Source organism: Scyliorhinus torazame, chromosome 17 (genome assembly GCF_047496885.1).
Source record: "Scyliorhinus torazame isolate Kashiwa2021f chromosome 17, sScyTor2.1, whole genome shotgun sequence".
Classification (NCBI taxonomy): domain Eukaryota; kingdom Metazoa; phylum Chordata; class Chondrichthyes; order Carcharhiniformes; family Scyliorhinidae; genus Scyliorhinus; species Scyliorhinus torazame.
The window spans coordinates 5,637,799-5,664,505 of record NC_092723.1 but is presented as its reverse complement, the minus strand read 5'-3'; the positions used below and the strand labels follow the sequence as shown (position 1 = coordinate 5,664,505).

Below are 26,707 nucleotides of genomic sequence, written 5' to 3'. Positions count from 1 at the left end.
GTTGTACTGACACTTGTAGTTTCTGTCATTTTTCTGAACAGTAATAAGAATCTGAAAACGCTTTATGGGTTTGGAGGTTGGTCTTTTGGAATCAGCAGGTAAAGTATAGAATTTCCCAAAATGATTTTAGTCCCAATTTAGTGATTTGACTTGTAAATATCAATGTCAGCATTTCTGTGATTCTTTGGTTAAAATTGAATTGGTCATTTTCAATAATGTAAAAGAACGATGGCAGCAGACACTGAGCTTAGGCAGTTCCAGGTTTCTTATTCGATTCCGCAGCAGGTGATCAGAAACATAGATGGTTCTAACAATCAGTCTAACAATCCAAAATAATACAAATATACTTTAGTAGGAATTTAACTCTAACTTGTTGGTTACTGTCTGACGAATGACCATTCTTGTTTCAAAAAAACTTCAGTTCTCCCTTCTCCCACGCTCACAAGCAACAAATAAATGGTTCTAAAATTAGAGGTTGGAAATGCATTGAAAGAATAACTCAATTTCAAGAATGCTACCCAGAAGCCATTGTTTGTGTTTGTACCAGAAGCCATTACATCACTTTTGAAATGAAGGTGTGTGAGTGAATCTGGATCTCAGTCTGTGCTAGAAATACAACCCAAAGCAGAATAAAATTAAACTCAGCTACAGGTTTATCATTGCACTTACAAAAAAAAAGATTCATCAATTTCAGAATAACGAACAACATGTCAGAATAAAGGAGCCCTGTTCGTGTGTGGAGATTTAAGGTATTAATAATGCTCCTTGTCGGAATATTCTGACATTGAATTATTTTAGAGTCAAGTTTAGATCGAGCTTGTTAAGTGTTCAAAGGATCAATACTGGCCATAAAAAAGGACATGATTTCCAAAAGGAGATTTATAGATTTAATGTTTTCTCTGTTTCAATATCTTCCCATGATTAGATTTTCCATCATTGCAGCTAAACTGGATAGTCGAATACAATTCATTAATTCCGCTGTCCCCTTTCTGCGGAAACACGGATTTGATGGTTTAGACCTGGACTGGAGGTATCCCGGATATCGAGGCACTGGAAATAATGACAAATATCATTTCACAATCTTCATGAAGGTGAAAGGTCTAAGACTATCATCTTTAATGTGACATCTTCTAATAACCTTTAGAAATGATCTAAAACTAATAATTTCCGGCTTGGGTCACTGTCTGTGGGGAGTCTGCACGTTCTCCCTGTTTCTGTGTGGGTTTCCTCCGGGTTCTCTGCTTTCCTCCCACAAGTCCCGAAAGATGTGCTGTTAGTTAATTTGGACTTTCTGAATTCTCCCTCTGTGTACCCGAACAGGCACCGGAGTGTGGCAACGAGGAGATGTTCACAGTCACTTCATTGCAGTGTTAATGTAAGCCTACTTGTGACACTAATAAAGATTATTAGATTATTATAATGCCTCCCCAATATAAGTGAAGGTCACACCTTCAGGAAAATGACTGCTGGATTAGCACTGAAAATGACTCGAGCATATTTTGTTTAAAAAGGATCTCGGGGAAGTACACATAGTATTAGGTAGAATAGATCTGATGCATATTCAATGACAGTTCTTTAAGAGGAACTGAATGCCCCTGAATGTCGATGTGGTGAAGTGGGGCAACATGGCAGGGAAGGCAGGAAAGACACACCTGGCTGGGTGACCAATTGGGACTTAGAGTGGGTAATCAGCCCAGCGGGTGGAGTCCTTTGGGCAGGAAACATGTAGGGAGTGTTTTATTACTTTTCTGTAGTATGTTTTGATATACTACTGAATGTAATATATGTTGCTCAATGTTGTTGCTGATGAGTTTTTCTGAATCTTGATGAAAAAGCCTCAAAGTCATCCAGTAATAACAAAAAACTTATTGAGTAACTAAAACAATAATTTTGTGAGTTCTTTACTTTAATATTAACACTAGTAGTAGGGTGAACAAGATCTAAATACAGTAATTATGTTTAACTACACTAACACTCTGAGTTAATCTATACTCTTGCTCTCGTCACAGTACACCCAAAAGGGAGAGAGAGAGAGGCACAATGCGATTGCTTTTATACCCTTGTGGGAAGAAATCAGAGCACCCAGTGGAAACCCACGCAGAAACAGGGAGAACGTGCAACCCCTGTTGGTACTGCCCTCTAGTGATCTTCTGGTTCTGCTGATTACATATTAAGCCCTTATGTACATGCACATAGATCACTCAATGAGTGATCTGCCGCCATGTGGCTGCTGTACAATTCTTAATTAATAAAAACCATTTATGTTCACAAATGAAGTCTGTGAAAGTGCATTGTTACATCTGGCAACGAGGACAAAATGATCATGACCCTGCCTCTGGCCTGACACCTGTGAGTATCCTGCTTTAATCAAAGTACTCACTGGAATGCTTCTCTTTGGGCAAATAGGACATGGAACATACAGTGCAGAAGGAGGCCATTCAGCCTATCGAGCCTACACTTAAGCCCTCACTTCCACCCTATCCCCGTAACCCAATCTAACCTTTTTGGTCACTCAGGGCAATTTATCATGGCCAACCCACCTAACCTGCACATCTTTGGACTGTGGGAGGAAACAGGAGCACCCGGAGGAAACCCACGCAGACACAGGGAGAACGTGTAGACTCCACACAGACAGTGACCCAGCGGGGAATCGAACCTGGGACCCTGGCGTTGTGAAGCCACAGTGCTAGCCACTTGTGCTACCGTGCTGCCCAATTCAGATGTTGGGATACTGTCTGTCCCTGAGCAATGTAGAGTCAGAAAAGATAGGCAGTTACATGATGTGTGGGTAACAGAGAGAATACAGCAAAACCCTTGGGTCAGAATCCACAAGATGGGTGAGCGAAATGCAGAAAAGTACCTCCACTCACATTGTAGACTAGGAGACAGCTTGAGAGGCTCAGTGCAGTGGAGATGCAGGAAAACATGAATTGGTCAGCAGATCAAATGTTCAGAACAGCATCTGGAAACTAAATCAAGAAGAAATAACCCTGAGAACTAAGAGCTGTGGCTCCAAGTTTTTAAAAATAGAACTTAAATTTAAAAAAAACAGAAGAATTTCTGCAAAGTTGTTTTGAGAAAAGAGCACACAGGAAGCAGTGCTTTAAGTATAAAACATGCCCCAATGAGCTTCAGGGCGGTGTCCTGAAGCACAGGAAAAAGAAGAAGCTGAAACTGACAAGCTCCCGATGTGCAGGATCAGATCAGAGCCTGTGGGGGCTCCATGGAAACAATCACTGCACTGGTCGGCGGCAGTCCAGAAGAGAAGTTCTCAAGTTTAAAAAAATTAACAAGTTTGGAGCGCCGATTCTCCGAGTGCAAGAGAAATAAAACACACCAGCACCTTCAAAGGAATAAAATGACTCTTTAGACGGGAGAAAGGGAAACTGCAGATATTGAAGTGACTTTCCATTAATAACAGCAGACATTTTAAAAGTTCAGAAAAGAGCAGCCAGGTTTGTGGAAAACTCCAAACGTGCAGGAGGGACACAAAGAAAATGCTGAAAACTGCTGAGTGTAAGGGTGAAAGAAAATGGCAGTTTTAATGGAGTAAAACCCTCAAAGTGGTCATACATTGAAAGTTGGATCGGATTGGATTGGATTGGATTTGTTTATTGTCACGTGTACCGAGGTACAGTGAAAAGTATTTTTCTGCGAGCAGCTCAACAGATCATTAAGTACATGGGAAGAAAAGGGAATAAAAGAAAACACATAATAGGGCAACACAAAATATACAATGTAACTACATAAGCACTGGCATGGATGAAGCAGACAGGGTGTAGTGTTAATGAAATCAGTCCATAAGGGGGTCATTTAGGAGTCTGGTAACAGCGGGGAAGAAGCTGTTTTTGAGTCTGTTCGTGCGTGTTCTCAGACTTCTGTATCTCCTGCCCGATGGAAGAAGTTGGAAGAGTGAGTAAGCCGGGTGGGAGGGATCTTTGATTATACTGCCCGCTTTCCCCAGGCAGCGGGAGGTGTAGATGGAGTCAATGGATGGGAGGCAGGTTTGTGTGATGGACTGGGCGGTGTTCACGCCTCTCTGAAGTTTCTTGTGGTCCTGGGCCGAGCAGTTGCCATACCAGGTTGTGATGCTGCCAGATAGGATGCTTTCTATGGTGCATCTGTAAAAGTTGTGTAGCGCACAAAGACTCCGAGAGACGAATAGAGTGAAGTCGATGAGGCTTTATTAAGCGTGACTGTTCCCCCGCAGTTCAGTAGTAGACTGCCTGCGGGGGAGGACACCTGGTACTTATACTCCGCCTTCAGGGCGGAGCTAGAGGTCAATGTCCAACCAGGACCCGGGATCTGTCAGCCAATGACATCACGGCTTCACAGTCCCACATGACCCCTAATGCATACTACCACATTCACCCCTTGTTAAAAATGAACCCGGCGGGGTGATGCTTCGCATGGTGGTAAGGGTTTACAAGGCTGGGCCTGGGAGGAAAACTTTCGCATGTTATTACAGTATGTACAAGGTTTTTTTTTGTTTCGAACTATTTACAGTAATCGTCAGGAAAAAAAAGACAAAATGTTCTCGTTAAAAGTCCACATATTGTAGTGTTAGATCGACGCCACGAGTCGGTCGGGCGGTCTGGTCGTCCGTGTCGATCGCCTCGGCCCCAGTGGTGGTGGTGGTGCTTGTTCCGGTGTTGTCGTCTCCGGGGGCCTTACGGTTTCAGCTTGGGCTTCACTCCTGGTCGGGCCTGGGAGGAGGACCGATCCTCCTGGGAAGGGGGCGGTCGCGGGGTGCGGCGGTGGCAGGAAGGGGGTGATTGGTGTCGGGGGGGTGTGTGTGTTGCTGGCGGGCGCCAGATCTCGCAGGGAGACCGTGTCCTGTCGGCCGTCGGGGTACTCCACGTAAGCGTACTGCGGGTTCGCGTGAAGGAGGTGAACCCTTTCGGCCAACAGGTCCGACTTGTGCGCCCGCACATGTTTTCGGAGCCAGATGGGTCCTGGGGCCGCCAGCCAGGTCGGCAGCGACGTTCCAGAGGAGGACTTCCTGGGGAAGACAAGGAGGCGCTCATGAGGCGTTTGGTTAGTGCTAGTACAGAGTAGTGACCGGATGGAGTGGAGGGCGTCCGGGAGGACCTCCTGCCACCGTGAAACTGGGAGGTCCCTGGACCGTAGGGCCAGTAGGACGGTCTTCCAGACCGTGCCGTTCTCCCTCTCTACTTGCCCGTTCCCCCGGGGGTTGTAGCTGGTCGTCCTGCTCGAGGCTATACCATTGCTGAGCAGGAACTGGCGCAGCTCGTCACACATGAAGGAGGACCCCCTGTCGCTGTGGACGTATGCGGGGCAACCGAACAGTGTGAATATGGTGTTCAGGGCTTTAATGACTGTGGCCGCGGTCATGTCAGAGCAGGGGATGGCGAATGGGAAGCGGGAGTACTCGTCCACCACATTAAGGAAGTATATGTTGCGGTCGGTGGAGGGGAGGGGTCCTTTGAAATCCAGACTAAGGCGTTCAAAGGGGCGGGAAGCCTTAATCAGGTGCGCACCATCCGGCCTGAAAAAATGCGGTTTGCACTCTGCGCAGATGTGGCAGTTCCTTGTGTCTGTACGGACCTCCTCTAAAGAGTATGGGAGGTTGCGGGACTTAATAAAGTGGTAGAACCGAGTGACCCCCGGGTGGCAGAGGTCCTCGTGGAGGGTTTGGAGGCGGTTAATTTGTGCGTTGGCCCATGTGCCGCGGGATAGGGCATCAGACGGCTCGTTCAGCTTTCCGGGACGATACAAGATCTCGTAGTTGAAGGTGGAGAGCTCGATCCTCCACCTTAAGATCTTGTCGTTTTTGATTTTGCCCCGCTGTGCATTATCGAACATGAAGGCTACCGACCGTTGGTCCGTGAGGAGAGTGAATCTCCTGCCGGCCAGGTAATGCCTCCAATGTCGCACCGCTTCCACTATGGCTTGGGCTTCCTTTTCCACTGAGGAGTGGCGGATTTCTGAAGCGTGGAGGGTTCGGGAGAAAAAGGCCACGGGTCTGCCCGCTTGGTTAAGGGTGGCCGCTAGAGCTACATCGGTGGCGTCGCTCTCGACCTGGAAGGGGAGGGACTCGTCGATGGCGCGCATCGTGGCCTTTGCGATATCCGCTTTGATGCGGCTGAAGGCCTGGCAAGCCTCTGTCGACAGAGGGAAGGTCGTGGTCTGTATTAGGGGGCGGGCCTTGTCTGCGTACTGGGGGACCCACTGGGCGTAGTATGAAAAGAACCCCAGGCAGCGTTTTAGGGCTTTTGAGCAGTGCGGGAGGGGAAATTCCATGAGAGCGCGCATACGTTCGGGGTCGGGGCCTATTATCCCATTGCGCACTACGTAGCCCAGGATGGCTAGCCGGTTGGTGCTAAAAACGCACTTGTCCTCGTTGTACGTGAGGTTCAAGGCTTTAGCGGTCTGGAGGAATTTTTGGAGGTTGGCGTCGTGGTCCTGCTGATCGTGGCCGCAGATGGTTACATTGTTGAGATACGGGAACGTGGCCCGTAACCCGTGTTGATCAACCATTCGGTCCATCTCTCGTTGGAAGACCGAGACCCCGTTTGTGACGCCAAATGGGACCCTTAGGAAATGGTATAACCGCCCGTCTGCCTCGAAGGCTGTGTACTTGCGGTCACTTGGGCGGATGGGGAGCTGATGGTAGGCGGACTTGAGGTCCACGGTGGAGAAGACCTTATATTGGGCAATCCGATTGACCATGTCGGATATGCGGGGGAGAGGGTACGCGTCTAGTTGTGTGTACCTGTTGATGGTCTGGCTATAGTCTATGACCATCCTTTGCTTCTCCCCTGTCTTTACTACTACCACCTGTGCTCTCCAGGGACTATTGCTGGCCTGGATTATGCCTTCCTTTAGTAGCCGCTGGACTTCGGACCGAATGAAGGTCCGGTCCTGGGCGCTGTACCGTCTGCTCCTAGTGGCGACGGGTTTGCAATCCGGGGTGAGGTTTGCAAACAAGGATGGGGGTTGCACCTTGAGGGTTGCAAGGCCGCAGATAGTGAGTGGGGGTATTGGGCCGCTGAATTTGAAGGTTAGGCTCTGTAGATTGCACTGGAAGTCTAATCCCAGTAATGTGGGGGCGCAGAGTTGGGGAAGGACGTAGAGCCTGTAGTTTTTGAACTCCCTCCCTTGCACTGTTAGGGTAACTATGCAGAAGCCTTTGATCTGTACGGAGTGGGATCCTGCAGCTAGGGGAATCTTTTGTGCGCTGGGACGGATGGTCAAAGAACAGCGTCTTACCGTGTCGGGGTGGATAAAGCTCTCCGTGCTCCCGGAGTCGACCAGGCATGGTGTCTCGTGCCCATTTATCAGCACCATTGTCGTCGTCGTCTGGAGCGTCCGGGGCCGTGCTTGGTCCAGCGTCATTGAAGCCAGACGTGGTTGTAATGGTTGAGCATCTTCTTTGAACCCCGTGGAGCCGTCGACACTGGGGTCCGTTGTTGCCGTCCAAGATGGCGTCGGGGATGAACATGATGGCTGCCCCAATGCATCGCACATGGCTGGGGGGTCACAAGATGGCGGCGGGGGTGGACAAAATGGCCGCCCCATGCGTCGCACAGGTCTGGGGTGGTCCAAGATGGCGGCGCCCTTCCTCCCCTCGTGGTGGCCGGGACCCAAAATGGCGGCACCTGCGGGTCGCACATGGGGCCCTGGGGGGGTTGGGGAGCGTTAGGAACGCGCAGGGCTCCCTCTTCTCTGGGGACAGCGGTGGCCGGGACCCAAAGTGGTAGCGCCGGCGGGTCATACATGGGGCGCGGGGGGTGGGGGGGGGTTGGGGAGCGTAAACGGCGTGCAGGGCTCCCTGTTCTCCGGGGAGAGCGGTGGTCGGGACCCAGAGTGGTAGCGCTGGCGGGTCATACATGGGGCGCTGGGGGGGTTGGGGAGCGTAAACGGCGTGCAGGGCTCCCTGTTCTCCCGGGACAGCGGCGACCTCGCGGGACCGGCACACAGCCGCGAAATGGCCCTCTTTCCCGCAGCTCTTACAGATCACTGCGCGGGCCGGGCAGCGCTGCCGGGGGTGTTTCGCCTGGCCGCAGAAATAGCAGCGGGCTCCCCCGGTGCGGCTTGGCGTTTGAACCGCGCAAGCCTGTGGGGTGTCCGGGGGGGGGGGGGGGGTGGGTTTGTCGCTACGGGTGCGTACGGAGCCCAATGGGCTGCCGCGCGGTCGGGGCCGTAGGCGCGGGTATTTCGCGCGGCCACGTCTAGGGAGGCTGCTAGGGCCCGTGCCTCTGAGAGTCCTAGCGACTCTTTTTCTAGAAGTCTTTGGCGGATTTGGGAGGAGTTCATACCTGCCACAAAAGCATCGCGCATTAACATGTCCGTGTGTTCATTTGCGTTCACTGGCGGGCAGCTGCAGGCCCGTCCCAAAATTAGTAGCGCGGCGTAGAATTCATCTATCGATTCTCCGGGACTTTGCCGTCTCGTTGCGAGTTGATAGCGAGCGTAGATCTTGTTTACTGGGCGAACATAGAGACTTTTTAGTGCTGCGAACGCCGTCTGGAAATCCTCTGCGTCTTCGATGAGGGAGAAAATCTTCGTGCTTAACCTCGAGTGCAGGACCTGTAGTTTTTGGTCTTCTGTGACCCGGCCGGTGGCCGTTCTGAGGTAGGCCTCGAAACAAGTCTGCCAGTGCTTGAAAGCTGCTGCTGCGTTCACTGCGTGGGGGCTGATCCTCAGGCATTCCGGAATGATCCTGAGCTCCATAGTCCTTTAGTCACGCTTAATAAATTGTAGCGCACAAAGACTCCGAGAGACGAATAGAGTGAAGTCGATGAGGCTTTATTAAGCGTGACTGTTCCCCCGCAGTTCAGTAGTAGACTGCCTGCGGGGGAGGACTCCTGGTACTTATACTCCGCCTTCAGGGCGGAGCTAGAGGTCAACGTCCAACCAGGACCCGGGATCTGTCAGCCAATTACATCACGGCTTCACAGTCCCACATGACCCCTAATGCATACTACCACAAGTTGGTAAGAGTCAATGTGGACATGCCGAATTTCCTTAGTTTCCTGAGGAAACTAGTTGTAATACAGTTAACGCGACAACCACAAGAAGAAGCAAATGGCTATGGACAGCGAAACTGAGAAGACCCCATGTTGAGGGAAAATCGCAATTAAAGGTCCATAAGCAATAAAGACCACAAGGCAGAGGCAACAGAAGACCTTAGATAGGGGGCAGTGGAAGACATCAGATAGTGGCAAAAGAAGACCCCAGAAGGAGGGCAATTAAAGAAGCCAAAAGGGCCATGAGAGACGCAGAAGGAGAGCATTGAATGATCGGAGAAGGAGGATATCGGTAGACCCCACAAAGAAGGACAATGAGTGAATTGCAGAATGGAAGCCGGTCAACACTTTATCGCAGACAGACATGACCAACAATGCAGCCAAAAGTGATTGGCTGAAGTTAGGACAAGGAGAAATGAAGGTTGCGTTTGTGAAATGAGTATGTCCAGCAAGAAATGATGGACTCCCCTCGAAAGAAATTCAGAAATTAAATACTTTTAAAAGAATGGCCCCGGCTGAACTGTAGGGATTCTATGATAATGATTCTATGAAATATGCAGTGATTAAAAATGGAATACCGAAACTAAATGAGAAAAAGTGAACTGACAGTGATTAAACAGGAGGATCCTTACACTAAATACTAGAAACAGAGAACCATGACCATTCCTTCACGCATAACAGACCAGGTGTGAAAGGACTGGCAGGATAGAAAACGTTGTTGTATTGTGATGATATGTGTCTGTAGACATTATAATGTAAGATGCTCTGCAGAGCAAGAGTCAGCATGCAACTGGAGAGTGGCACTGTCCACAGAGTGATATATGTAGTCGCATGGTCAGAGAATAGTGTAGGACAGAATTCGGTAAGGTGCAAGCCAGAATGGAACAGCACTTGGAACCGGACAAAGCCTGCCAATAAAAGTGTTTATGTTTGAACACACAAGCCTCAAGATCTTATCCATCAGCTGTCACCACTGGAACATTAAAAACTCCATATTAAGTTCAGTAGTGGATCAAGTTAGATCCCCAGAATTATTGCCCCTGAGACCGACCCCTGTTGTACCCGGAAGGCATGGAGGTATGGATTGTTCATAAACACGTGGATCACTTGTGGAGCAGAGGGACGCCCCAGCAATCAGTTGCCATCAGGAAATGTTACCGAACCCGTAAACACCGGAGTGCCTGATCGACCTGTTATCGACGTAACTGATGTCCCTGTGGAAGCAAATTGTGATCAACTACCTGTGCCAGATAGGTTACCCGTTATTGCAGTGTCTGTTAATGTCGATCCTGTGGAAGAATCTCAGACGGCAGAGTTACGCTGCTCTACATGAAATGAAAAACCCCTCAAAGACTTGATTTATAATTGTCCAACTCAGGTATATAATGTTCAGTTAGAATGTAGGAATGAATAGGGGCAGCACGGTGGTGCAGTGGTTTGAACTGCTGGCTCATGGCACCAAGGACCAGGGTTCGATCCCGGCCCTGGGTCACTGTCCATGCGGAGTTTCCACGTTCTCCCCATGTCTGTGTGGGTCTTCTCCCCTGAATCACGACCAATTACACAAAGACGAGAGTAGGATGTAATCGAGGCATCATTACACTGAGGTGTGTGGCCTCTTACAGCAGCTGACAAAATGGCTGCTGTACTGGGAGCACACATATTTATACTCCGCCTACTGGGCGGAGCCAGCAGGCAGGGATCTACCCCCGCACCTGTAGTATAGGGGCCTTACCTTAAAGCACCTATATCAACATCCTATATATACAATATATACATCAGTGGTGACTCCCACATTCACCCCCTGTTAAAAAATGAGCCGGCGGGGGTGGTGGAGAACTATATACAGAAAGTTGTGTTTTAAAAGTACAGATAATATTACAAATTCAGGCGGCCCGGTGCCTTGATCTGTCGTTGAGAGCGCCGCCGTGCTGGTGGCGACTACGGAGGCGGCTTGGTCTTCGGTGACTCCGGGAGCGTGTCGACATCCTCTTCATCCCCGGGTGTGAGCAAGGGGAGGACGGATTGTCCCAGAGCGAGGGCTGCAGTGGGGTGCGCCGGGTGGGGTGGGGGGGGGGGGGGGGGGTGGGGGGGGGGGCTGAAGTAGCTGTACCCTCTCAACCAACGGGTCCGCCTTGTGCAGTCGAACGTGCCCACGGAGGAGAACGGGTCCTGGAGCTGCCAGCCATGTCGGGAGTGAAACCCCGGAGGTGGACTTCCTGGGGAAGGCGAAGAGACGTTCATGGGGGGTTTCATTAGTCACGGTGCACAGGAGCGACCGAATGGAGTGAAGTGCGTCGGGGAGGACCTCCTGCCAGCGGGAGGACGGGAGATTTCTGGACCGGATGGGCCAGCTGGACGGCCCACCAGACCGTCCCATTCTCCCTCTCCACCTGCCCGTTTCCCCTGGGGTTGTAGCTGGTCGTCCTGCTCGAGGCAATGCCCCTGTTGAGCAGGTACTGGCGCAGCTCATCGCTCATGAATGAGGATCCCCGGTCGCTGTGGACGTAGGCGGGGAAACCGAACAGAGTGAAGATGGTGTTGAGGGCTTTGATGATGGTGGCAGACGCCATGTCGGGGCATGGGACGGCGAAGGGGAATTGGGAATATTCATCGACCACACTGAGAAAGTACGTGTTGCGATCGGTGGAGGGGAGGGGCCCTTTGAAGTCCACGCTGAGGCGTTCAATGGGGTGGGAGGCCTTCACCAGGCGCGCACGGTCTGGCCGGTAGAAGTGCGGTTTATACTCCGCGCAGACCTGGCAGTCTCTGGTGATCGCCCTGACTTTCTCGATGGAGTAGGGCAGGTTGCGGGCCTTGATGAAATGGTAAAAACATGTGACCCTTGGGTGATAGAGGTTGTCGTGCAGGATCGGAGTCGGTCCACTTGTGCGCTGGCACACGTACCTCGGGGTAGCATCGGGGGGCTTTTTGAGCTTACTGGGGCGATAGAAAATCTCGTAATTGTAGGTGGAGAGCTCGATCCTCCACCTCAAGATCTTATCGTATTTGATCTTGCCCCGTTGTGTGTTATTAAACATGAAGGCAACCGACCGTTGGTCAGTGAGGAGAGCGAATCTCCTGCTGGCCAGGTAATGCCTCCAATGCCGCACAGCTTCAACGATGGCTTGGATCTTTTTTTCGACGGAGGAGTGCAGAATTTCGGAGGCATGGAGGGTGCGGGAAAAGAATGCCACGGGCCTGCCTGCCTGGTTGAGGGCGGTGGCCAGAGCGACGTCTGATGCATCGCTCTCGACTTGGAAGGGGAGCGTCTCGTCGACCGCGTGCATCGCGGCCTTGGCGATGTCGGCCTTGATACGGTTAAAGGCCTGTTGAGCCTCGGTCGTCAGTGGGAAAGCGGTGGATTGAATGAATGGGCGGGTCTTGGCCGCATAGTTTGGTACCCACTGGGCGTAATACGGAAAGAACCCCAGGCAACGTTTGAGGGCTTTGGGGCAGTGGGGGAGTTCCATGAGGGGGCGCATGCGATCGGGGTCGGGCCCCAGAACTCCGTTGTGGACCACATAGCCGCGGCGGATGGCTAAGCAGTTCATGCTGAACACGCACTTCTCCTTGTTATACGTGAGGTTGAGGAGAGTGGCGTTGTAGAGAAATTTGGCAAAGTTGGCGTCATGGTCCTGCTGATCGTGGTTGCAGATGGTGACATTGTCCAGGTACGGGAAAGTGGCCCGCAGCCCGTACCGGTCAACCATTCGGTCCATCTCCCGTTGGAAGACCGAGATCCCATTGGTGACGCAGAAGGGAACCCTAAGAAAGTGGTAAAGGCGGCTGTCTGCTTCAAACGCAGTGTATGGGCGGTCCACCTTGCGGATGGGGAGCTGGTGGTAGGCAGATTTCAGGTCCACATTTGAGAAGACCCGATACTGTGCAATCTGATTGACCATATCAGATATGCGTGGGAGGGGGTACGCGTCGAGCTGCGTGTACCGATTGATGGTCTGACTGTAGTCAATGACCATCCTGTTTTTCTCCCCAGTTTTGACCACTACCTCTTGGGCTCTCCAGGGGCTGTTGCTGGCCTCGATGATGCCTTCCCGAAGCAGCCGCTGGACCTCAGACCTGATGAAGGTCCTGTCCTGGGCGCTGTACCGTCTGCTCCTGGTGGCGACGGGTTTTCAATCCGGGGTTAGGTTTGCAAAAAGGGAAGGTGGGTCGACCTTAAGGGTCACGAGGCCGCACATAGTAAGGGGTGGTAGGGGCCCGCCAAATTTAAGGGTTAGGCTCTGGTGGTTGCACTGGAAGTCCAGGTCGAGTAGCAAGGCAGCGCAGAGGTTGGGGAGGACGTAAAGCCGGAAGCCGCTGAACTCCACGCCCTGGACGGTGAGAGTGGCGATGAAGTACCCCCGGATCACCACGGAGTGGGACCCAGAGGCCAGGGAGATTCTCTGGTTAGCGGGGTGTACCGCGAGGGAGCAGCGCCTTACCGTATCGGGGTGAATGAAGCTCTCAGTGCTCCCGGAGTCCAGCAGGCAGGAGATCTCGTGCCCGTTGACCTTCACTTTAGTTGAAGCAGTCGCGAGGTTGTGTGGTCGAGACTGGTCAATCGTGACCGAGGCGAGACGTGGCTGGTCGTTGGCGGTTGCGGGCGATGAGCGGCCGGATGAGGTGCCCGACGGGCATGGTTCCTGAGTCGGGTAAGATGGCGGCGGCCACGGGCCGCACGTGTCGTGGGGGAAGCAAGATGGCGGCGCCCGTTGGTCCTGGGAGGAACAAGATGGCGGCGCCCACGGGCTGCACGAGGTCCAGGGAGGGGAAGGTGGCGGCGCCCACTGGTTGCACATGGGGGGTTCCGGGACAATAGCGCGATTGAGTGGGCCTGGCACACTGCAGCAAAATGTCCCTTCTTGCCACAGGCCTTGCAGAGGGCGCTCCGCGCCAGGCAGCGCTGTCGGGGGTGTTTTGACTGCCCACAGAAGTAGTATTTGGGTCCCCCGGGGTTGGTTGGCTGCCGCGCGGCACAGGCGTGGGATTGGCTGAGAGCGGTCGCTGATGGGGTCCACAATGGGGCGGCCGTCTGCGGAGTCCACGATGCACAGGGGGGGTGGGCCGCGCGGTCGGGGCAGAGGCCTGAATGTAGCGTGATGCGACCATAAGCGAAAGCGCTAGTTTTCTGGTCGCCGCGAGGTTGAGCGTGGCCCCCTCTAAGAGGCGCTGGCGGATGTAGTCAGACCCTATGCCCGTAACAAATGCGTCTCTCATTAGCAAATTCGAGTGTTCCGTGGCCGAAACGGCCTGGCAGTCACAGTCTCTAACTAGGGGGAGCAGGGCACGCCAGAAATCTTCCACCGACTCACCAGGAAGTTGATGCCGCGTGGAGAGGAGGTGCCTGGCGTAGAGTGTGTTCGTCCGCTGACCTTGGTTTTCCTTCAGTAGCGCCATGGCCTCTGCGTAGGTCGGCGCGTCCTGGACAAGTGGAAAGACGTTGGAGCTCAGCCGCGTGTAAAGGATCTGGAGCTTCTGAGCTTCTGGAATTTTGTCTGCCGCAGACCCGATGTACGCTTCAAGGCTCGCCAATGTTGGAAGTCCTTGTTGGCGTTGTCTGCTTGCGGATGCAGCTGCAGGCGATCCGGCTCGATGCGGAGGTCCATCTTCTGATCAATTACACAAAGGCGAGAGTAGGATGTAATCGAGGCTTTATTACACTGAGATGTGTGGCCTCCTACAGCAGCTTACGAAATGGCTGCTGTACTGGGAGCACACATATTTATACTCCGCCTACTGGGCGGAGCCAGCAGGCAGGGATCTACCCCCGCACCTGTAGTACAGCGGCCTTACCGTAAAGCACCGATATCAACATCCTATATATACAATATATACATCATATCAAAGATATGTGGGTGGTTGGATTGGCCACGCCTCTTAATTGGAAAAAAAGAATTTAGAATTGAGCAGCTTAGCTACTGAAGATTGTATGTAGGAGTTGAAGGGGGATGGATTTGGTGATTGTCTCTTTAAGGTCAGCAAAGCAGGAAAGGGTCAACTGGCTTGGGTGACCGATTAGGTCTTAGAGTGGGTAATCAGTCCAGCGGGTGGAGTCCTTTAAGCAGGAAACTTGTCAGGAGCGAGATGCCGCCATGTGGCTGCTGTACAATTCTTAAATAATAAACACCGTTTATGTTTACGGATGAAGTCTGTGGCAGTGCATCATTACAGTTGAATATCAATTGGAGCTGTGACTACAGGTATTACATTCCAAAGCATGTTTATTATCATTAACAATTACTCATCCATTACAGGAATTGATGGAGGCCTTTATAGCAGAAGCACAGACTTCTGGGAAGGACAGACTGCTGCTTACAGCTCCAGTCGCTGCCAATAAAAAGGATATTGATGCTGGATATGAGATAGCTGAGGTTTCAAAGTGAGTACAACTGAGAGTTAGATTGATATTTACAACCTTTGGATAAAGCTCCCATTCAGAACAAAGAACAAAGAAATGTACAGCACAGGAACAGACCCTTCGGCCCTCCAAGCCCGTGCCGACCATACTGCCCGACTAAACTACAATCTTCTACACTTTCTGGGTCCGTATCCTTCTATTCCCATCCTACTCATATATTTGTCAAGATGCCCCTTAAATGTCCCTATCGTCCCTGCTTCCACTACCTCCTCCGGTAGCGAGTTCCAGGCACCCACTACCCTCTGCGTAAAAAACTTGCCTCGTACATCTACTCTAAACCTTGCCCCTCTCACCTTAAACCTATGCCCCCTAGTAATTGACCCCTCTCCCCTGGGGAAAAGCCTCTGACTATCCATTCTGTCTATGCCCCTCATAATTTTGTATACCTCTATCAGGTCGCCCCTCAACCTCCTTCGTTCCAGTGAGAACAAACCGAGTTTATTCAATCGCTCCTCATAGCTTATGCCCTCCATACCAGGCAACATTCTGGTAAATCTCTTCTGCACCCTCTCTAAAGCCTCCACATCCTTCTGGTAGTGTGGCGACCAGAATTGAACACTATACTCCAAGTGTGGCCTAACTAAGGTTCTATACAGCTGCAACATGACTTGCCAATTCTTATACTCAATGCCCCGGCCAATGAAGGCAAGCATGCCGTATGCCTTCTTGACTACCTTCTCCGCCTGTGTTGCCCCTTTCAATGACCTGTGGACCTGTACTCCAAGATCTCTTTGACTTTCAATACTCTTGAGGGTTCTACCATTCACTGTATATTCCCTAACTGCATTAGACCTTCCAAAATGCATTACCTCACATTTGTCCGGATTAAACTCCATCTGCCATCTCTCCGCCCAAGTCTCCAGACAATCTAAATCCTGCTGTATCCTCAGACAGTCCTCATCGCTATCCGCAATTCCACCAACCTTTGTGTCGTCTGCAAACTTACTAATCAGACCAGTTACATTTTCCTCCAAATCATTTATATATACTACAAACAGCAAAGGTCCCAACACTGATCCCTGTGGAACACCACTGGTCACAGCCCTCCAATTAGAAAAGCATCCCTCCATTGCTACCCTCTGCCTTCTATGGCCTAGCCAGTTCTGTATCCACCTTGCCAGTTCACCCCTGGTCCCGTGTGACTTCACCTTTTGTACTAGTCTACCATGAGGGACCTTGTCAAAGGCCTTACTGAAGTCCATATAGACAACATCTACTGCCCTACCTGCATCAATCATCTTAGTGACCTCCTCGAAAAACTCTATCAAGTTAGTGAGACACGACCTCCCCTTCACAAAACCGTGCTGCCTCTCACTAATACGTCCATTTGCTTCCAAATGGGAGTAGATCCTGTCTCGAAGAATTCTCTCCAGTAATTTCCCTACCACTGAAGTAAGGCTCACCGGCCTATAGTTCCCGGGATTATCCTTGCTACCCTTCTTAAACAGAGGAACAACATTGGCTATTCTCCAGTCCTCCGGGACATCCCCTGAAGACAGCGAGGATCCAAAGATTTCTGTCAAGGCCACAGCAATTTCCTCTCCAGCCTCCTTCAGTATTCTGGGGTAGATCCCATCAGGCCCTGGGGACTTATCTACCTTAATATTTTTTAAGACACCCAACACCTCGTCTTTTTGGATCACAATGTGACCCAGGCTATCTACACCCCCTTCTCCAGACTCAACATCTACCAATTTTTCTCTTTGGTGAATACTGATGCAAAGTATTCATTTAGTACCTCGCCCATTTCCTCTGGCTCCGCACATAGATTCCCTTGCCTATCCTTCAGTGGGCCAACCCTTTCCCTGGCTACCCTCTTGCTTTTTATGTACGTGTAAAAAGCCTTGGGATTTTCCTTAACCCTATTTGCCAATGACTTTTCATGACCCCTTCTAGCCCTCCTGACTCCTTGCTTAAGTTCCTTCCTACTTTCCTTATATGCCACACAGGCTTCGTCTGTTCCCAGCCTTTTAGCCCTGACAAATGCCTCCTTTTTCTTTTTGACGAGGCCTACAATATCACTCGTCATCCAAGGTTCCCGAAAATTGCCGTATTTATCTTTCTTCCTCACAGGAACATGCCTGTCCTGTATTCCTTTCAACTGACACTTGAAAGCCTCCCACATGTCAGATGTTGATTTGCCCTCAAACATCCGCCCCCAATCTATGTTCTTCAGTTCTCGCCTAATATTGTTATAATTAGCCTTCCCCCAATTTAGCACATTCATCCTCGGACCACTCTTATCCTTGTCCACCAGTACTTTAAAACTTACTGAATTGTGGTCACTGTTACCAAAATGCTCCCCTACTGAAACATCTACCACCTGGCCGGGCTCATTCCCCAATACCAGGTCCAGTACCGCCCCTTCCCTAGTTGGACTGTTTACATATTGTTTTAAGAAGCCCTCCTGGATGCTCCTTACAAACTCCGCCCCGTCTAAGCCCCTGGCACTAAGTGAGTCCCAGTCAATATTGGGGAAGTTGGTCTCCCATCACCACAACCCTGTTGTTTTTACTCTTTTCCAAAATCTGTCTACCTATCTGCTCCTCTATCTCCCGCTGGCTGTTGGGAGGCCTGTAGTATACCCCCAACATTGTGACGGCACCCTTCTTATTCCTGATCTCTACCCATATAGCCTCACTGCCCTCTGAGGTGTCCTCTCGCAGTATAGCTGTGATATTCTCCCGAACAAGTAGCGCAACTCCGCCTCCCCTTTTACATCCCCCTCTATCCCGCCTGAAACATCTAAATCCTGGAACGTTTAGCTGCCAATCCTGCCCTTCCCTCAACCAGGTCTCTGTAATGGCAACAACATCATAGTTCCAAGTAGTAATCCAAGCTCTAAGTTCATCTGCCTTACCCGTAATGCTCCTTGCATTAAAACATATGCACTTCAGGCCACCAGACCCGCTGTGTTCAGCAACTTCTCCCCGTCTGCTCTGCCTCAGAGCCACACTGTCCCTATTCCCTAGTTCTCCCTCAATGCTCTCACCTTCTGACCTATTGCTCCCGTGCCCACCCCCCTGCCATACTAGTTTAAACCCTCCCGTGTGACACTAGCAAACCTCGCGGCCAGGATATTTATGCCTCTCCGGTTTAGATGCAACCCGTCCATCTTATACAGGTCACACCTGCCCCGGAAGAGCTCCCAGTGGTCCAGATAACGGAAACCCTCCCTCCTACACCAGCTGTTTAGCCACGTGTTTGTCTGCTCTATCTTCCTATTTCTAGCCTCACTGGCACGTGGCACAGGGAGTAATCCCGAGATTACAACCCTCGAGGTCCTGTCTTTTAACTTTCTGCCTAGCTCCCTGAACTCCTGCTGCAGGACCTCATGCCCCTTCCTGCCTATGTCGTTAGTACCAATATGTACAACGACCTCTGCCTGTTTGCCCTCCCCCTTCAGGATTCCCTCTACCCGTTCGGAGACATCCTGGACCCTGGCACCAGAGAGGCAACATACCATCCTGGAGTCTCTTTCGCGTCCACAGAAGCACCTATCTGTGCCCCTGACTATGGAGTCCCCTATTACTATTACTCTTCTGCGCTTTGACCCTCCCTTCTGAACATCAGAGCCAGCCGTGGTGCCACTGCTCTGGCTGCTGCTGTTTTCCCCTGATAGGCTATCCCCCCCAACAGTATCCAAAGGGGTATATCTGTTCGAGAGGGGGACAACCACAGGGGATTCCTGCACTGACTGCCTGCCCTTTCTGGTGGTCATCCATTTCTCTGCCTGCACCTTGGGTGTGACCACATTTACATAACTGCGAACTATGACGCTTTCCGCCACCTGCATGCTCCTAAGTGCATCCAATTGCTGCTCCAACCGAACCATGCGGTCTGTGAGGAGCTGCAGTTGGGTACACTTTCTGCAGATGAAGCCATCCGGGACGCTGGAAGCCTCCCGGACCTGCCACATCTCACAGTCAGAGCACAGCACCCCTCTAACTGACATTGCGTCAATTAATTAAAATTTGTCTTTTTGTTTTTAAATACTTTTTTTTTTAAATTGCAAAGTTACTGTCAACTATCTGTTTCCTAGCACTAGATTTCTAATAGAAATGCGATAGCTAACTATAATACTCTCCGATCGCTGGCTTAGATATCCTCTAAATTATAATTAAGTTATTATGTTTAATTAGTTCCCAAATACTCAAATTTTTTTTTTTTTAAATTTAGGTTAGAATCCCAACCAGCCACTCAGGTCACAGCTTTTCTGTGATGTCACTTCAGTTTCCCCCCGACACACAATTTGAAAAAAGGTATAAAAGTAAAAATCACTTACTTACCTTCTGAGTGTCTGAGATGTTCTCAGGTTCTCTCGCTGACAGAGACTGCTCCTCCACCTCCGATCCTTGACCTGCACAATGCTAATAATATAATAATATAATATGGCACTTACCTTACACCAATGGGTCTTATTATTAGGTTAGAGGAGGAGGGCGGGTGGGAGACACTACACGTGTAGTGTCTCGGGTTTCCTCTCCACCAGAATTTATTGGTTGGGGGGGGGGGACTTGCCAGAGGTCGAACTTCCGGTTCCCGCCTTATATAAAAACAAATAAAACAGAAAAGAAGAACAGACACTGGACCAGGCAAGGCTTTTAAATACACTACTCACCTCCCAGAAGGCCCCTGCGCACCGCTGCCGCCGAAATCCAAAGGGCTGCTCCTGTAAAGGTAAGGTTTTTAAATACACTACTCACCTCCCAGAAGGCCCCTGCGCACCGCTGCCGCCGAAATCCAAAGGGCTGCTCCTGTAAAGGTAAGGTTTTTAAATACACTACTCACCTCCCAGAAGGCCCCTGCGCACCGCTGCCGCCGAAATCCAAAGGGCTGCTCCTGTAAAGGTAAGGTTTTTAAATACACTACTCACCTCCCAGAAGGCCCCTGTGCACCGCTGCCGCCGAAATCCAAAGGGCTGCTCCTGTAAAGGTAAGGTTTTTAAATACACTACTCACCTCCCAGAAGGCCCCTGCGCACCGCTGCCGCCGAAATCCAAAGGGCTGCTCCTGTAAAGGTAAGGTTTTTAAATACACTACTCACCTCCCAGAAGGCCCCTGCGCACCGCTGCCGCCGAAATCCAAAGGGCTGCTCCTGCTTCAGGGAGCTGGTTTAGCACAGGGATAAATCGCTGGCTTTCGAAGCAGACCAAGGCAGGCCAGCAGCATGGTTCAATTCCCGGACCAGCCCCCCCCGAGCAGGCGGCGGAATGTGGCGACTAGGGGCTTTTCACAGTAACTTAATTTGAAGCCTACTTGTGACAATAACCGATTTTCATTTCATTTCATTTTCATTCCGTATCGTTTGCAATATTATAAACATACCTACAAAGAACTCTCCTGAAAATATGCCAACTCGCTGGGAATTTTTCACAATGACATGAAAAGCCAGCCAGGACTTTGTTTTAAGAAGTTATGTGAAGGAAGGGCCCCCGACAATGCAGCAATCCCTCAGCACTGCAGGAATGTGTCGGCCAGGTTTATGCGTTTAGGCCCCAAACCCAACACCTTCCAAGAAAGAGGAAATATCTTTTATTCTAACTGTTTCACCAAGTGTTTTATTTTTATTTTGAAACTGACATTTTTCTAGAGGGAGGGAAATAAAAGTGAATGTGCATCATTAACATGAGATTGATGGCAGCACACAGCCTGAAACTGTGTTGCTATGATATCGGTTTTACAAGATGTTGTCCCCTCAATAACGACGCTAGAGAGTAAAATGGTAAAGAAGGCTTTAATAAGCTAAGAACTAGCCTGGTGCCGAGACGGGTGTTAACTGGGTGCCGACCACAAGGCGGCCCCTTATATACGGCTCCCAGGTGGGCGGAGCCGGAGGCGGAGTCCCCCAGGGTTACAAGCCCGGTCTTAAAGGGGACATCACCTTACATGATGATAAGGGTACAGTAATACAGTAACCGTTCATCACACAAGAACATGCATATGTTTTGTAAAAGAGGCACATCATAGTTAGGATTTTGCAATTTATTTACTTTCCAGGTAACCACTGATCGGGACTTGGGACATTGATATCCCATTCAACCTGGTAACATGATCCTGCAACTAATGCACTCAATTTGTACATTTTAGGGTAGTCATTTTCAAACCCGGGGCCGTGGCCTGCGGGTGGGTCGGGGACGGGTGTCGGGAGGGTCGTGAGGCCTTGATGTTCCCGATCGCAGGAAGAAGTGCTCAACGGCGCAACGGCCACGACCGACGTTCGGAATGGCCGCTGTTCCGCTGGTGCATTCCCTCCACAGGGAAACCCGCGGGCGGGGTGAGCTGCTGGCACGAGCTGAAAATCCCAACGGCCAGAGAATTCCGGCCCATGTCTGTGTACGTGGAGGGCCAGGATAGTGATTCCTTGGCCCTGCATCTGGATATTTCCTACCCAGGGTTCACCTGGTGAAGCGTTTGGGTGCAGTATCTCGAACGAGAAGTAGGGAAGATGAATTGTTGACATATACAGTATCAGTCTATCGGCACAGTTAGTGAAGAATGAGCGGAGCTCATGGAGAAGTTCGATTGAGGACTCTGGCCAACCATTCATGGTGATGACGTGCAGTTGTCTGAATCTGAGGTCCTGCTGTAAAGTATCTTGAAGTTTCTGGATTCTACGAGAGGACAACACCTCTATATTCACGATCTGCCTGGTCTGTAATGGGTATGAAGGCTTTGGAAAGGACATCAGCCAAGTACAGCTCCTTAGGGCAGCACGGTAGCATAGTGGTTAGCACAATTGCTTCACAGCCCCAGGTTCGATTCCCCGCTGGGTCACTGTCTCTGCGGAGTCTGCACGTTCTCCCCGTCTGTGCGTGGGTTTCCTCCGGGTGCTCCGGTTTCCTCCCACAGTCCAAAGATGTGCAGGTTAGGTGGATTGGCCATGCTAAATTGCCCTTGGTGTCCAAAATTGCCCTTAGTGTTGGGTTGGGTTACTGGGTTATGGGGATATGGTGGGGGTGTGGGTTTGGGTAGGGTGCTCTTTCCAAGAGCTGGTGCTGACTCGATGGGCCGAATGGCCTCCTTCTGCACTGTAAATTCTATGATTACCATGTTTGTGGACGACGCTGTAATGTGCTTGTCTCCGAGAATGGCCATCTGTCATGCAACCGGTCCATTATCTGGATCTGGCTACATTCCATTGGCTGTGAATAAGTTACACCCACAGGATGACTCTGAATCTGCATTGAGCAGGATTAAACTTCAGCAGGGTCCTCCTGATTCAGCCAAGGATGAGGCGAAGACGTGAATCATGTTGTTGCACAGCACGGTCCCAAACCAGGATGTCATTGACAATGATTTCTCAGGATTTACCTCCATGCAGCGCTGGAAGACTTCGCTGCCAGTGGAGATCCCATTGGGCAAACGAAGAATCTACGGACCCGAGACACGGATGTGGTTCGTTTTGAATTTCTTCATCGAATGGGATCTGCCTCAACCCGCATTTCACATCGCGGATGCTGAACACCTGAGCATTTGGCATGTCTGCTGTCACCTGTCCCACTGTCTCCAGAGGGTGCTGAGGTCAGAGCAACACCTTGTTCACGTGCACTAGGTCGATGCACATCCTGACCGAGACATCCTTCATTACTGCAGCCACCATTGCTGAAACCCATCCTGTGGCCTCGTCTATAGGAGTTAGGACGCCCAGTGTTGTCATCTGATGCACCTCGTTGTCTACTTCCTGCTTCATGGCTCTCGATATTCTTCTCCGAGTGCAGACTGTTGGTGGTATGAATCATCTCGTCCCATGTAGTATATCACTGGTAACTTACTAATTATATCGCAATTCAAGAGGCCTCTTTTCTCTCTCATTTCAAGGGGCCTGGTATTCCAGAACCCCTGAGCCAAGTTGGAATAGCCCTTGAGTGATGCTGCCCCAAAGACCAGGCCTTACGTTTTGGACACTATATGAAACTTCCTGTGTGCAGTGGTGAGTGGTCACAGCTTCAGTGCAAATGGTTTGTCCGCCTTGGCCACAAGGTCACCTTGGTATTGAGGCCCAGTCCTGCTTCTGGTCCAGTTCCCATAGCTCTCGTCTGGGCAATCCGTGACACGTTTTGTGCTTCAGTCACATGATTCTTTAGGTAGCTGCAACAACACGCCTTCACGTGACCACTCAGTCTACAATCACGATCTAAAGAGTTGATTCAGAACTCCTTAATTATTGTGTGTGGTGAACCACTGTAATAGGAGATGGAAGGTAGGACCTGCACTACAGGTTCGCCAGTAGCTCCTGCCGGCTGGCTCCGCCCACGGAGAACTGTATAAATATGCATGACCTCCAGTGCCCTGCCATTTCGCCAGCTGCAGCAGGAGGCCACGCATCTGACTGTAATAAAGCCACAGTTGTACCCAACTTTCGTCTTTATGCAATTGATCGTGCATCAATGTGCTAAAATTCAGCACTTCGCCATCGATTCGCCTTCTCCCATCTGCAACATTCACAATCAGCAAACCTAATGGCTACAAAAAAAAGTTAAAAATCACAAGTCAAGGAGTTTTATTCACCATAACCTCTGAAGGTTTTGAATATTGTTCATTTAGAATGTGGTGACAGGGAGCTCTCCCTTACTCCCAATCAGCCATTTTAAATCCAATTCTTCCTCATACAATGTTCCTCACCGAGCACCATTGAACTATCGAGGGTTCAGTCCCGGGGCCGGTTTTAATGACACTTCCTCTTGTTCTGTTTAGCTGGCAACAAGCAGCACCAGGGGAACATTTCTGAATGAAGATTCACACAAATGAACCATTTTGTCCATGTCACAGAGCCATGTTTGTTACTTTCATTCTGGTTCAGCTTTATTCTTTCTGCTCAGCTTCCCAATTTCCTTCAGCTGTACTGCTAGCCAGATTCCCGGTGCTTCCCTGAATTAAGCAGCACGGAAGGTGGGGCGGGAGGGGGGGCGGTGTGGTGGAGGGGGCGGGGGAGGGAGGGTGATGTTAACCACGGAGATTGAGGCCTCTCGACATTTCCCAATGTCTGGGATACGATTCTCCAATCCGGTGAACACTGCCACCTGGTGGCTTCGCTGAGAAATCCGTCTTCAAACTTGGCCTGAACATCAAAAATTAAAGATGGGACGAGAACTGAAACGTAGAGGAGGTATCAGCGTTCCAGCGTGGACTCCACTTACACAGTGTAACCGGCAACGATATTGTGGTAGTGCGGCCCGTTTAAGGGGCGGGCTCCAGGAATCACGTGACCCGCTCGACACCAATCGTTCGGGAGCTCACGAACCCCGGCCATTAGGGAGCGTGCGGGGGGCCCTGGGGGCAGGACCTCGGGTTTGGAATAAAATTGGACGGACAACACAACATCAACCTTGGCACCAGAAGCAACAACGGCAAATGTAGACCTGCCAATCCTGCAAAATCCTCCTCACTAACATCTGGGGGCTTGTGCCAAAGTTGGACGAGCTGTCTCACAGATTATCCACGCAACAGCCTGGCGTGGTCATACTCACAGAATCATAACTTGAAGCCAACAGACACGGCTGTCCGTTAGCCGCCGCCAGAATCGTGAAATGCGATTGGACGGAGAATAGCTTCCGACGCCAAATCGTGACTCTCCGTCAAAATGGCGTCAGTGCGTTTCACTCTGCATGTACAGTGAACACCGTTTGCATATCATTAGTGGGCCGACCCAGTATCCTCCGGGGCCTCCACGATTCGCCGCCTCTGACGGGCCGAGTTCACTTGTGCTTTAAACATTGTGAAACTGGCCTCGTGGCTGCAGAGGGAGAGCGAGGGGGTAAGGAAGGTACGCACCATCGCCATAATTTGCTGACAGTTGTGTCGCTGGCCGGGAGCCTCCTGCCAGGGCTGGGGGGAGTAGCGGGAGTTGGCCTGGAGGTGGGCTGTGGGGTCGGGGTGGACGGGCAGGGAACACCGTTGCCACAGCCGGCAAGGCAGCCATGCAGCTGCACACACGGCTAACAGCCCACTTTGAACCTAGTGCCACGGGTCGTATAGGTGTTCTCCCAGGAAAACCGAGAGCACAAGTGATCTGCGCCATCGGGAACATCCTTCCTGCATCTACCCTGTCCAGTCCCCCCCCCCACACCATCGGGAACATCCTTCCTGCATCGACCCTGTCCAGTCCTGTACAATTTTATAGGTTTTATATGAGAACCCCCTCATTCTACTGATCTCCAGCGAATACAATCCTAACCGATTCAATCCCTCCTCGAATGCCAGTCCCGCCATCCCAGGAATCAGTCTGGTTGTGGTAGTCACCACTAGTGCATCACTGGTAAACCTTCACTGCACTCCCTGAAGAGCAAGAACATCCTTCCTCAGAGAAGGAGACCAAAACTGCCCACAATACTCCAGGTGTCGGTCGGGGGCCACACTACGCGGTCCCTCTGACGATTCTCCGCGTGGGATGGGCCAAGTGGCCACCGAGATGTCAGCGAGATGTCACATGTGGTCCTACCCGGCGGGACCTCGCCGTCCATCTTGCGGAGGGCGGCCTGGTGGGGGGTGGGCAGGTTCCGACCCGGGGGTGGGGGGGGCCTCCACCGTGGCCTGGCCAGCGATCGGGGTCTACCGAGTGGCGGGCTGGCTTCTCCTGGTGGGGGCCTCTTTTACTCTGCGCCGGCCCCCTGTAGCTCTACGCCATGTTGCGTCGTGGCCGCGCAGAGAAGGAAACTAGCGCGCATGCGCGAGTTTGCGCCGGCCGTAACGCGCATACGCAGACCCGCGCCACCCGTTTGACGCCGGTTTCGGCAGCTGGAGCTGCGTGAGTCGCTCCAGTGCCGTGTTGGCCCCCTGTAGGGCTCAGGATCGCTGCTCCTGGGGGCCTATTGACACCGTCGTAAAACGCAACGGTGTTCACGACGGCGTCAACATTTAGCCTCAGGATCAGAGAACCCCTCCCCCTATTTCTCTAAATTATCCTTCATCTGCCATTCATTTTCCCACTCACTCAACTTGTCCAAATCACACTGAAGCATCGCTGCATCCTCCTCACAGCTCACCCTCCCACACAAATTGGTGTCATCTGTGAAATTTGAGATATTACATGTTGTTCCATCATCCAATTCATTGTTATAAGTACAAGAACTAAGGAAAAACTAAGCAAAACTAAGGAGCTGGTCATTGATGCCAGGAAGCAAAGTACTGTACAAACCCCTGTCATCATCAATGGTGCCGAGGTGGAGATGTTTGACAGCTTCAAATTCCTAGGTGTGCACATCACGGCCCAACCTCACCGGATCCAAATGCTGGCATCCACATATTCCACCGGCACTCAGGGTGCAAATGAATATCCGTGCCTCCCAGCATGT

The 26,707-nt window shown here is 51.1% G+C and overlaps 1 protein-coding gene and 1 long non-coding RNA gene across 2 annotated transcripts in view; both read left to right on the top strand.

Annotated features, from left to right (window-relative positions):
• LOC140393663 (acidic mammalian chitinase-like) overlaps positions 1-26,707 on the top strand; it is a 93,236-nt gene that overhangs the window by 42,009 nt on the left and 24,520 nt on the right. Inside the window, exons 5-7 of the mRNA XM_072479950.1 lie at positions 42-98; positions 926-1,091; positions 15,251-15,375. Coding sequence (XP_072336051.1) covers positions 42-98; positions 926-1,091; positions 15,251-15,375 — 348 coding nt within the window. The remainder of the gene's footprint in view (positions 1-41; positions 99-925; positions 1,092-15,250; positions 15,376-26,707) is intronic.
• LOC140393664 (uncharacterized) lies at positions 1,098-2,272 on the top strand. The gene is made up of 2 exons (XR_011935706.1): positions 1,098-1,375; positions 2,010-2,272. It is a non-coding gene; the product is annotated as an uncharacterized lncRNA (long non-coding RNA).